Raw genomic sequence first — 13,015 nt, 5'->3', positions numbered from 1 at the left:
GAGGCCTGCAAGCCCCTGGTGCTCCTGCATAGACACAGGCGGGAGCGGCGACTACTGCCACGACTGTTCCGCCACAAGAAAACCAGGAAACTTGTTAATGGTGGAAGATGGAAATCGTATGAGGATGTCACTCTTCAGTCAACGACCTCACAGCAACCAAGAGCCATCGACTACGCTGAAGGTAATCAAAGCATATATGACCTTTAATGACAACCCACGCAGGAGTTCTAGTGGAGTCAGTGTGGGTTGTCACCTATATATATGATGTCGCTGCATAGTATCTGATGTAACCCGGCACGTTGGCGCCATTGTTTACTTGTAGCTGACAATTCTGCGTCTTTGGCAGATTGATGCGTTCCACCTCTGTGATCCTCCGTGAGGTCAATAATAGTCGCTCCCCAAGGAGCTGCTTATCTCGGACTATTTGGTCCATTTTGAGCTCCATAATCCCTCACCCACTACGCCAGGGTTATAGGAAGAGCTGCTTTTGTTGCAGGGTGTATATAATGGATTAACTGGGATTAGCGCGCTTGTAACGCACCTCACCAGGAGTATTGTGTGATTAGTAGAGATAACACCGAGGAGGTGAAGGATGCTACGGCGGATTATCCACTTGTGTATAGATGGGGGAGCACCACTAAGCAAATACTAGAAGGAACCATGTAACAAACAGATTAGCTTGTGTCAAACAATGACCCAGTGTTCCCCAGACAATGCCGGCACTCTCAAGGCCCAAGGACTGTCCTGCAAGGTAGAACGCAAAGGTCACATTGTGCACCGGGCTGTCCAAGGCTTTCCAGAAACGTGCACAGGGGCGTCCCTGTTCTTCCGCACTTTGTTTCATGCCGATAATACAGTATACAGGTTAAATCCACTTTATGTCAGCATAAGCAGCCTATGTTCTGATCCGCAGTCACATGTCTGAAGGGCTGATCATTGTTCGGATTCCTGCGATCCAGAGAGAATCTGAATGTTATCGATCAGTATAAATGCTTCGACTGAACATGAGACCATTCATTAACTTCTTGTTCATCTAGTTTCTGCATGCAGACAACGAAATGATGGATCGGCCGGTGGACACAAGCAGTCGATTAGCAAGACGCGTGTAAAAGCACAGGAACGATCATTGCTGGGCGGCCTGTCGGACATCTGCACCCAACAGGTCGTCTCGTGTAACCGCACCCTAAGGCCTCGTTCACATAGCAGAATTTCTGTACCCAAATCCACAGTGAAATCTGCATCACTTTGACATTCAACTAAATGATTGAAAATGCGAGCCGTAGTTCATGATGTCCCGCACCTTGAAATCTACATTGTGGAAAAAAAGAATAAACGTGTCAATTCTTGAAGTGGTTTCCACATTGGGCTGCTGCATATAGACTTTCCTCATTGACGGGCTAAATCTGCCTGCAGAATGTCCGTGAGGCTCGGCCTTGGAGTTCTGCATATTAAACTGTTGGATCCATGTTGGAAATGCAACATGGGTCTGGTAGGTGTGAAGGCCGTGTGAGCAAGGACAACTCTGCAGGCTCCTTTTTTTCACTTTTACGTGGTGTGATTTATTCGCACGCGCAAACTGTTCGCTCACTCGTGCGTTCCGTTTATACAGGAGGATAAATCACTCGCAACTTTGTAAATCGTTCAGTCCTTCTCATTCACTGAACCGCTGAATGTAAGTGACCGTTGAATGCTGTTAACACGCAACGACATGCGATCGATTTACATTAGCCTGCACAAAATGTATGACACATGAGAAGCGAACACATTCTCGTTTGTTCAATCGTTGGCCATGTTTATACTGAATGATATCATTCAAATTTGTAGAAGCCATCGATTTTTGTTTCACAATATTCGTCCCGTAACGCCCCTTTCACACGGGACAAGAAGTGTTGCGTGCTGCAGTACTTAATCTTGCTGTTTTCTCTACTTGTTCGGAGTGCGCAGTGACTACTTGACCATTCATTGCAGTAGGGGGGCTTAAGACGTGTTACAAGGTGAACCTAATGTACAAAGGCTTGATGCTCACAGCAGAGCCCAGCACAGGGTCTACATGGTTAGTATGGAGTCGTACGCCCGCCGTGTTGTGCATGTGGATTTGGTATGTACGGAGATATTCTTCCCTAGAAGCGGTCTGCCTTTACCTCCATGGCCACAGCGTTCGATGGCATTATACATGTAGATGTACAGAAGGCGGCTCATGCCGCGGTAGGGGCAGACCTATTACTGCTCCATACAGAATGTAAGGGTCCTTTCATATGAGACTGTCGGACACTTCAGCACGAACCGGTCGTCCTCGAGATAATTGCTCTTGTGCTTTCACACAGAAGCAAGGATCGCTCAGTGAATGGAGGTGGAGCGGGCTGGAGATTCACAGTAAACAGTCCGTCGTCCATAGATGGAGGACTACCTGTTTACACAGGCCAATCGTGGTTTGGTTTTTATGCCTGCAGAAACTGAATGACTGAATGATGATTAAGTGTAAAAGGGCTCTGATATGGCCATGTGTATAAACCCGACGTAAAGCAGAGGATTTACAAGGTTACTTGGTGGTCTATGGAGATCACATCCAGTTCTATTCTTCCAAAGAATCCTCCTCGATGTGAAGTGTGTTCAGGACTAGAGTTGGGCTTCATTTCTTGTACGTAATTTGGAGGTCCTCCCAATATGGATGTCAGATGTGCTGGTCTAGATGTGGTCCGCAGTGTCCCAAGACTGAAAATGTAATGTGTTTAATGCTTTCAGAAGGTGAACTAGGTGGATCTAAAGTCTTCAACAACCCCATCTATCAACCTCCAGACAGTATGACCTATTCTCCATATGTTTCTTCTATGGGAGCCCAAGATCAAGAGGACACAGAGATTGGGGTACAGGAGGCTCCTCCAGATAGAATTCCACAGAATTTACCTCATGAGATTAAAATGCCTGAGGAAAGCGGCATGACCACAAACCTTCCAGAACCCAGGTACATCCTACTATATACAAGCTACAGCAGGACGTAGATGTAGAGGATTCCCACCGCTCGTTCTCATAATCATTCTTGCTCTTCTTTGCCATTGTAATCCTGCATCAATACTAGACTGTTCATGTTGATGACCCCTGTGTGAGGCCAGAGATGATCAGACTTAAAGGGGTTGTCAGTTGTAAACTACTGATGGTCTACTATTGATAGTAGATTGGCAAGATCCACCCAGAACCACCTCCAATCAGCTCTTCTCCAGGCCGGTAAGTGGAGCTGATTTTTGCATAAAGCAGACAACTCTGGTCGCATTGTGTTGGCCATGTTTGGTATTGCAGGCAGTTTCCATTCACTCAAGTTCCCAATTCTGCAGATAGGCCGTCAATAGTATACATCTGGGCAATCCCTTTCATGATTCTGGAACACAAACCCATTAATTACATGTTTCTTTTATCTCCCATGATGCATCATTCCTACCTGGCATTTTATAGATCTCTTGCCTTGGGCAAAGCTATTGTGAAATTGAACTTGTGTGTCAGATAAAAAAAAAACCCAAGGGGATGGCATCTCCCTTACCGGTGGAGAGTTGCCAATAGCAACCAGTTAGATTCCAGTTCACATTTTTTAAGCCTGTAAAGGCCTGACTAGTTCTGATAAATCTTCTCCAATATGTCACTGAAATATTAGTCATGAAACGCTCCAACATAGAAGCCATTACTGTAACAAGGACTACAAAGCCCTTACACGGCAGGTTAGCACTGTGATGGTGGCGAACAATCGTATAAAGGTAAAATATTCTCCACTGGTATGGTCAACTGAAACATGTATACTGTGTGTGCTGGATGCATGTTGGGTGATTGATACCTATTAGCGTTGTAAGGCTGACGAGGCCATCTTTCTGATTGGTCCGTTACGTTCTTTTGATTATACTGACTGTACAGAAGTCGCTAAAGGGTCACAATCCTCAATAGTGACTGATCAGACTCTATAAACCAGCATCCATGCTATTTCAAGGCTCCCTTGGGACCACTGAATGTGATTGACTCATTAACCCAGACCTCTGTGCTTATAACAATGTCTTTCTACCTAGCCTGTTTGGAAGACTGATGGAGTCTCGTCGGTGGAAGTGGAAGGAGTCTAAATTTGTGCACACACGTTAGTAGAGGTCATGCTTTTTGGGGTTTCCTCCTCTTGGTGGTGTAAAGTCCACAATTGCTCATATTCTGTGTCCTGTTTCTTGTTCAGAGCAGCTTTATCAAGACTCTTGTGTCTGTTACACGAAGGGAGCTCCAGACTTGTCCCCATCTGTCTTCTCGGTAGATGCATCCCTCTCTTTAACGGATCTCTTCTGTTCTTCTCGACTTGGGAGTCCTGTGAACAATGGAAGCCCCCCACATTACACCTTGTGGCAGGAACACCCGTTGGTTAAAGGGAGGGGAATTGCTCAAACAATGAGCCCCAAAAAGCAGCGGCTCCAGGAGGTACGTGAGCACTGGCTGAATGATTCTGCTATGGGGGGTTTCCCCAACACTGGTCAGGACTGGTTTGGAGAACTGCTTTTGAGGTCCAATATAAATCAGTTTAACAGCCACATGGTTAATTTTTGGTGTGGGACAAAAAAATTAAAACGTGGCTTTCTGGATGCTCAGTCCTGTGAGGTCCTACTCATTATTTCGTGCCTTTCTCCACAGGCTATTTTTGAGGTAGTGACGTCAGAGGCTTCCTATCAGTGCAGTCTGTCTGTAGCCATTAGTCATTTCCAGAAATCGCGGAGACTATCAATGTGTTTGAGCACATCGGAAAAGCACACCCTGTTCTCCAATCTTTCAAGTGTTCGGGAGGTTAGTGGAAGGTTCGTGTCACCGTACTGTCATGTCTATCTGTGGCTCTCCTATCTTGACCGCTTACAAGTTAGCAATTGCCTTCATTTTTCTTCAATGTTTTTTTAGATTTCTTCTGGATCTAGAAAGTGGTTTGGAGAAGGACATACACCTGTATGATATTGGAGAACGTATTTTGAGGCATTGTCCTGAATTCCGGAGAGTTTATGTTCCCTATGTGACCAACCAGATGTACCAAGAAAAACTGATGCAACAACTGATGTAAGTCTCAGTTTAGCAGGAGGGAGGTCTGTCCCGCAAACATGTCATCCAAAGTGGCCTCACATCAGTGAAACCCACTTATTTTTTTCAGCTTCTATAGTATCCAGAGATAAACCACGAAGCTCCAAGGCCAGATTCAAAATCTATGCTTTGCTTCCATTTACCATGTGCCATTTAGTATACTAGTGCCTTATATGACAGAGGCACTAGAACCTGGGTGTTACAGCTGCATCCACCTATAGTTCCACTCCTGATGGCATCCCAGGGCACTACACTTGAGCTTGCTGACGACATGCCTCTCATCCTCCTTGAATGGACTTTCTAGTCTTCTCATAGTTTGGCTGCCATGCCACAATTGGTTGTATATCTTAAGGGTCACTTCCCACTAAACTCAGTCAATACAAGTCTCTGATTAGTTCTGTCACATGGGTCACCTAGTGAATTACTTTGTGACTGGTCCCACTGGCCTCCATGATTTGGGCATACTGGTTATCTCCAGCTTTTCTGAGAAGTGGCTGATTAGAAATGTTATCAGCTCAGAATGCCTACGTGATGTCTTCAGATCTGCGCAAGCTCAATTTCCAAGTAACCAGACCAAAATTCAGTTGTAGTATACACGCGGTTCTGATCTATCCCAACAATTGTTACGCTTGTCTTATTCTTTCCACCAGTCGAGAGAACGGAAGATTCCTGCAGGTTCTCCAGAAACTAGAGGAGCAACCGGTGTGCAAGAGACAACTCCTGAAATCTTTCCTGGTTCTCCCGTTTCAACGGATAACACGCCTGAAGATGCTGCTGGAGGTAAAGGAAGTGTCATTCGAGAGTTTACAACTGCTACAAAGTGGTTTCCAACCAATGGCTTTTTCTTGCAGAATATCCTAAAGTTGGCGCAGCGTAATGTTGAGTTGTCGTCATCTGTACGAGATGCTGTATCTGCTATTGGAGAGGTGAGTGCGGGTGTAGTTATTGGTGCAGGAATAGCATTACCCTTATCTCTAAACCATACTGCTCGGGCATCTCCCATTTACAATAATGGAAAGTGACTATACGTATGCAGGCAGTTTCATGGGAATGAGGAGATGGGCATTGTGTTCTTGGGCAGTTCAGTCTCCACCACTTATACATTTAAGGAAAATCCAGTTGGATACTCCTTTAAAAGGTTCTCTCCATCTTTGACTATCTGGCTTTCTTTGAATATGTGCAAGTACTGCATATTTATTACAGCACTGCAGAAATGTGATGTTTCACTTCACTTTAGCTTTAAAGAGGTTCTGACATGACAAAAAAATTTTTTTACTTACCTTGCCTGGCCAGGACCGATCGCCAGGCATGTCCCCTCCATCGGGCATCATCTTCTTTAGCTTCTTGAAGCAGAGCTGGAGCGGTCAAAATAACTGCTTCCTTCTCTGTCCGTCAGCCACTTCCCAGGTGGACGGGCGCCACGTCACAATCAGTGCTTGCTGAGCTGGAAGGTCTGCGCGTCCGGAGTGGAGAGGCGGCCCGTCCTGACTCTTGTCAGAGGGCCACCTGTCTTCTGCGCCTGCGTGCAATCCCAGAGGGGGCTGGCCCGTCCAGGTTTGTTGGAGAAAGAAGAAAGACTGCTGGGAGATGACCCCCGCTGCACAACAACAACAGAAGAAAAGGTAAGCATTAGGTTTTAATGCTTTAGCACGCCAAAAATCGTGGGTTCCCTGTGTCCACTAGGCAGACCAGGGAACAATGGCTGTTAAAGCATAAAACCTTATTCGTGTCAGAACTCCTTAAGGCCCATTTAATCGCTCAAACGGCAGTTTGAGTGACACTTTTGAGCAATCATCTTTGCATAACTCTTAAGTAGCTAGTTAGCTACTTTAAGAGTTAAATGCAGGCGGAACGGGACACCGCTGATAACTCAGAGAAAAGCAGCTGTTTTGTATATGCAAACAGCTGCTTGTTCTGAGTTATCACCTGTGTCCTGCTGCGCTGATGGCTCCGAGAAACAGCAGGAGCTTTCAGTTGGTATCCTGCTGAGAAGTCCCAGTGGGATACCAGCTGAAAGTATGCTATCAGCGCCACCCACTGAGAAAATGGCGTGCGGTGCTGATAAGTCATTGGTGTTTTCTAGCTTGCTAGAAATCGTTGATGAACGAATAGTGCACGGTGGCAGCACGTTTAGACACAACGATGTCGCTTAAAAGATGGCTTTTAGCGATTATCATTGTGTCTAAATGGGCCTGCATCTGGAGAGCAGGTAGTCAACCATTTACTGTGTGGATGGAAACAGGTGGAGCAGTCCTTAAAATTCAGTGTTGAAAACCAGTTGACTCCTGTACTCCAGAACTACAACCTATTCCTTAGACCTTCGCCCCTTGAGCCAAATATGAGCAAAACTGATCGAAACCGGAATAGTATTGGAGGCCATACTATCTACAGATTGGCTATGTTTTGTGTTTGCAGATTGTGTCTCAGTGTAATGAGGGGGTGAGGCATATGATGCAGACAGAAGAGCTGGTCTTACTAGAGAAGATGATGGACTTCCACCAGACCAAGGTAATTTTTCTCTTAACTTTAAGTAAATCTTACTTATTTATACTCCTATGAATGAGCCCTTAAACGGAAGATTCAGACAAGGGTTGTGCAGAGGATGGTTGCTGGTTTATGCTCCTCACCCATAATGGGGCAGAAGTTACAAAACGGTGTGCAGTTTGCCACCATTCATGTTGACTGGCCCAACCTTTGCTGAGCCAACACTCTTCATTGTGGATTCTCCCTTTCCTCCGATCTCATGTAATTGCTGGACCTCTTCTTTTGCAGTCTCTTCCCATCATCTCAAGGAGTCGTGTCCTTGTTCAGCACGGAGAACTGGTGAGGATATTTTTCCAAGAGTTGGGCATTGGTCACCGACCACGTCTTACCAGCAAACCCATCTATCTCCATCTTTTCAGTGACTTACTGCTACTATCCAGCAAAACAGAGTAAGTGTGTAATGAGGTGAGCGGAGGAGTTCTTCCTACCAGCATAGCACTATGGTAGAATAGGTGAATCTGCTGGACGATGTGTTACTGTGATGGATGGGATATCGCCCACCATGACTGTGGCTTTACAGCACTGGGGACCTTGTTTCTTATAAGCACAATCACATTAAGTTTTATATACTGGAAAACCCCACTGCTCCTAAAACGGTGCAATTCAGGTTCCAGAAGGATTACTGTCCAGCTGATATCAGTTATGTTACAGTATACTTTCTATAGATTACCATCTTGGCTCCTGACAGATGGTACTTGTTTTTCTCTTCCAGCTCTGGTCGCTTCCAAGTGAATGACTATGCTAGACGAGGACAAGCAAAAGCTGACTATGTCAAGGCCAAGGCCCTCGGCCTTCCTACAATGGTCTTCTTACTGCGCCTGACACACAACCATATTGGTCTGAGCTGTGAGATTGTCCTGCAGGCCCCCAGCGAGTAAGTTAAGTCCACCTCCAAATTTTAGAGACCCCATAACCAGCAGCACGTCTACCAGGAGTGCAGAGGCTACTGTCATATCAGGTCCCTTTGGCTTGTGGGAGTCACCCCCCCCCCCCCCCCCCTTCCCCTAAGAAAGCAGCAGTAGTATCCATATCTCATGTGAGGTGGGGGCCTTTAAAAAAAAAACAACAAAACATTGTGCATCAGGGTCTGGGCACTTTAAGCTACATTTGACTGTAACGAAAAAGTGTATTCTTTCTCAATACCTAGCCGAGAACTTGGATGTGATTTTGTTTTGCCCGCTTAGCGTGCCACTGGCAAAATGGAGGAGGCACAACCAAAAGACAGGAACTGGATGGCGGAGGGTTGTCAGACGTCAATCCATTCTAAAGGGTCGTGGTGACGGATGCTCCTCTATACCCTTCATGTAGCACTGACATCACCTATGGGATCATCAGAACTCACAATGCCTGGTGCTCTTCTAACCTTTTTCACTGCAGTATTAACCCTTACATGCCCAGTGTTCCTTCTTGCTCGATCTAGATTGGAGAAGGAGCATTGGATCTCCCAGATAACACAACAGATGTCACAGGAATCAAGTTGCTGATTACCAGGAATGAACATGAGGTAAGTTTACAATACTGAACACATCCCCGCTCCGCTCTGTTTCAGTATGACACACATTGGCATCACCCCTTCTCCAATAGTTCAAGCATTTAGCACCCCCTGTAATACGGCGCACATTTCCATCCCCAATCTTCACTTTTCCTTGTGTATGAGCGGTCCTAGACTCCTCCAGTAATATCATTGACAACTGTTGTAGTGTCCTGTATCCATAGCCACTCGAAGGGTTATTTTGGACCAGCCCTTGTATGTATTTGACCCTTCCTTAGAACCATGTGCAGCTGTATACTGGAGAGAGTAAGTGACCAGTGCTGTAGGAAGGAGGGTGCATTAGTATATAGGAATGTAATGGCCGCCTGAACACTGGGAACATACAGCCCCCAATTCAAAAAAAAAAAAGTTGGGAAAAAGTTTAACATGTAAAGAACAAAGAATGCAATGATATGGTAAACTCATACAACCATATTTAATCACAATAGAACATAATACATCAGAAAGTGAAAGTCAGATTTTTCCACTGCATTAAAAAAAATGTAATTAATTTAGAAATTGATGGCAGCAAAACATTTCACAAGATGAGACTGGTAACAAAAGGCTGGAAAAGGTTTACTAATGAAAAGCAGCTGGAGGGTTAATTTTCTAAGTGACATGACTGTATAAAAAGAGCACGTTAGAGAGGCAGAGCCGCTCAGAAGCAAAGATTGTCAGAGGTCACCAATCTGTGAAAAACTGACTGTCTAACCAGTGTAGAACAATTTCAGAAAAGTCTTCAAAGTAAAACTGGGAAGACTTTGAATACCCCCCCCCCCCCCATCTACAGTACATAGTCAACATTGGAGGCTCGAGATCTACAGGCCCTCAGGCGGCACTACTTCAAGAATAGGCACGATTCTGTAATGCAAATCACCGCATGGGCCCAGGAATACTCTCAGAAATCTCTGTGAACAGTCCGCAGTGTAATCCACAGATGCAAGTTAAAGCTGCATCATGCAAAGAAACAACCACATAACACAATCTAGAAATGCCGGCGTCTTCTCTGGGCCAAAACATTTAAAATGGAGACAAAATGGAAAACTAGACAAAGGCAAAAAAGTGCAAAAAATTTGCAAAAATGTTGAGAAAGACCTGCCAGTCGATACGCGTTCAGCGTTCTCACATCCGTGTGTGCAATACTCTATTGCTAATAAAGAAGTTTTATGGTTGTAGCGATCTTCCCATTTTTTTCTTTGCTCTAAAATGGAAAACGATCCTGTGGTCAGCTTACTCAAAACTTAGAAACCACGGGCGACGATGTTCTGTGGACTCGAGAGGAGAGGGACCGCCCAGCTTATCTGCGCACATTTTCAAAAGCCTGCCTCTCTGATGGTATGGGATGGCATTAGTGCCTGTGGCATGGGCAACTTCCACATCCTGAAAGGCACGATCAATGCTGAGGAGTATATAGAGGTTTAGAGCATGTGTTCCCATCCGGACGTAGTCCCTTTAGGGAAGGCCTTGTATATTTCAGCAAGACAATGCTGGGCTGCATACTGCATCCATCACACCTGCAAGTCGTCTCTTCACTGTTGTAAAAAGAGCAGATGCTACACATTGGTAGACCTGGCCCTGACCAGGGGTGTAACTATAGGCTCAGGGGCCCTGACCCAACGTTTGGGATGTATCGCTGCCAACAGTTTCTAAAATAGTTAATTTTTAAAAATGGAATAAGCCCCCCCTTCGCCTCCTGATGTGTTCTCTATTGTGAATATAATATCGTTATGCGATTTCCAAACTATTTGCATTCTATTTTTTCTTTTCTTTACATTTAATTAACATTTTACACAGTTTCAACTTTTTTGGAGTTGGGGCTGCACAATGACTCTCCTGTCACATCCTTATTTATTCTACGCGATCCCCATAATATAGCCCAGTGACTCGTCCTTCAGCTGGGGACTTTGCCCCGTCATCGTCATTCAGTTTTGAGGTCCTGTGTTAAGGCTTTACAATCTAATAAATGTTTGAGCTACAGCAGCAATTAATGGAACATTTTCATTCAGCCATTTACAGCTGTAGTAAAATGTAACCCGATACTGATAACTTGTAACATCTTAACACAACAAAAACATTAAAAAGGTAAGAAAGTTCTGTGCCATAATGTAAATTAAAGAGCCACACTTTTTTTTAATCCTCATTTAGTTATCCCTCCCAGTATATATGAGTGAGCTAGTGTTACCTTGCTTAGCTCTTTGTCTGAACCTCCCAGCCTCCTTTTATTCAGGTGGTCATGTGATCTCAGTTTTAACCAGCTCAGATTTATTGTGGGGATATGTTTGTTTATTTTCTAGTCAATTTCTCTGTGTAATGCTGTTACATGATCCCTACTAGAAGGGAACACAGACATTCCTATCAGAGCTACTGATGATGATCACACAGGTATAATAGAGGAGATCATGGCTCATCCTTCTGACTGTATAGTCTGCAGTTCAATTATCATTACCTTCTATCTTCACTTAAACCATCCACTGCTGCAGGCAAAGATGTTAGAGCCTTAAATAAGACTGGGCTGATGTATCATGGGATTGATTGAAAGTAAAAAAAAATCCTACTCTCAAAATGGTGCCTAATAAGCATCAGACAGGCATGGAAGTGGCTAGAATACACAGAGACCCTCCAGAGAGACAGGTAATAGGAGGAGGGGAATGGTCCTTTTAAGTGTCATATTAAACTTTGCTACATCTGTAACTTCCTTCGGTCATTATTGATACAGTCTAACAATCAGCAACAATTGTCAATGTGGAGCAGCTGTTTTAGGGCTTCTACCCACTAGTGGTTTTTTTTTTTTTTTTTTTTTTTTAACACTGCGATATCACAGCGTTTTTTTTTTCAATAGGACTTTGTAATATTAGAATCACACAAATCGCAAGTTTGTGCTTCTGCAATTTTTTTTATTTTTTTTTTTAAACATTAGAAAGTCCCATTGGAAAAAAAAAAGCAGCGATTATCGCAGCGTTTAAAAAATAAAAAATAAAAAATAAAAATTAGTGGGTAGAAGCCCTTACTGTGAAATGTTGGTGCGACTGTGGTCCACCTAATGTGTCTGCCTCCTATGGCCATGGAGTAGTAGTGTTTGCACCAGATATTTAGTGATATTGGCCAGTGTATTATAGGAGAGGCAGAGGCTTACCACCATCAATGCCATCTGTCATACTTTGCTTTGCAGGATTTGAGAATACCGGAAAATCTTCACCCGGGACCTGAGCTGATGTGATGTCTATATATGACGCCAAACATGGCCACCTCCGTCCATAGTGGGCATCAAAAACCAGGGAATGGTGGAAATATCTGTAGTCTATGGAGGAATTCTTGACCGTGAGCAGGGGCCGGGGGTCGCCTCTTCTGGCCTTTTTGCTCTATTTCAGTTTGTTTTTATTATCTTTTAACCCCAAATGTGTTATCCCTGACCGACCTGCAGCGTGGCCGCCGCTCCCTGCCTTATATGATGCCGGCCAGGCCTTGGTGCTAGAAAGACCTTATTGTATCTGTGCCGTTGTGTCATTGAGACATCTGAAGGGTTTGTTCTTGTTCATGTTTTTATGGGTCTTATCGATGTATGAAATAAACATCTATTTTATAGAGACGGCGGAGAATCATTTTCCTTCTGTATGAAGCAATCTTTAGGGTGGAGGGCTAGTTGGTGGCCAGGTTATCCGTGCAGCTGCGGCCACTTTAAAGAGGTTGTGCAAAGATGGCATCCCCCTGTTCATACGTGCTATGGGGCACGCTGTAAGCAGGATCCCCTCTGTCACAGAATGGAGGCGCTCAATAAGAGCAGCTCCTGCCCCAGCAGACCACCTGCTGTCCTGTTATTACCGGATGGCCATTCAGGTCACTGGCTGTCCTACAATGGGCGCT

At 44.7% G+C, this 13,015-nt stretch overlaps 1 protein-coding gene across 1 annotated transcript; it reads left to right on the top strand.

Annotated features, from left to right (window-relative positions):
- The first annotated feature begins 3,653 nt into the window (after positions 1–3,653).
- On the top strand, positions 3,654–12,732 carry LOC136571985 (rho guanine nucleotide exchange factor 19-like). Its single transcript, XM_066572608.1, has 12 exons — positions 3,654–3,743; positions 4,047–4,111; positions 4,202–4,437; positions 4,648–4,808; positions 4,906–5,058; positions 5,730–5,859; positions 5,931–6,005; positions 7,495–7,587; positions 7,852–8,012; positions 8,336–8,497; positions 9,044–9,127; positions 12,324–12,732. The coding sequence occupies exons 2-11, from the start codon at positions 4,063–4,065 to the stop codon at positions 9,105–9,107; spliced, it is 1,284 nt and encodes a 427-aa protein (XP_066428705.1). The 5' UTR covers positions 3,654–3,743; positions 4,047–4,062; the 3' UTR covers positions 9,108–9,127; positions 12,324–12,732.
- The last annotated feature ends 283 nt before the right edge of the window (positions 12,733–13,015 follow it).

This window comes from Eleutherodactylus coqui, chromosome 6 (genome assembly GCF_035609145.1).
Source record: "Eleutherodactylus coqui strain aEleCoq1 chromosome 6, aEleCoq1.hap1, whole genome shotgun sequence".
In the NCBI taxonomy this organism is placed as follows: domain Eukaryota; kingdom Metazoa; phylum Chordata; class Amphibia; order Anura; family Eleutherodactylidae; genus Eleutherodactylus; species Eleutherodactylus coqui.
The sequence above is the reverse complement of the archived record's forward strand: the minus strand, read 5'-3'. Positions and strand labels throughout refer to the sequence as shown.

Coding starts and splice junctions, on each gene's coding strand:
- LOC136571985 (XM_066572608.1), top strand. CDS start 4,063: ATGGAGTCTCGTCGGTGGAAGTGGAAGGAGTCTAAATTTGTGCACACA. Junction 5,059..5,729: donor AAACTGATGCAACAACTGAT/GTAAGTCTCAGT, acceptor TCTTTCCACCAG/TCGAGAGAACGGAAGATTCC. Junction 8,013..8,335: donor CTACTATCCAGCAAAACAGA/GTAAGTGTGTAA, acceptor TTTCTCTTCCAG/CTCTGGTCGCTTCCAAGTGA.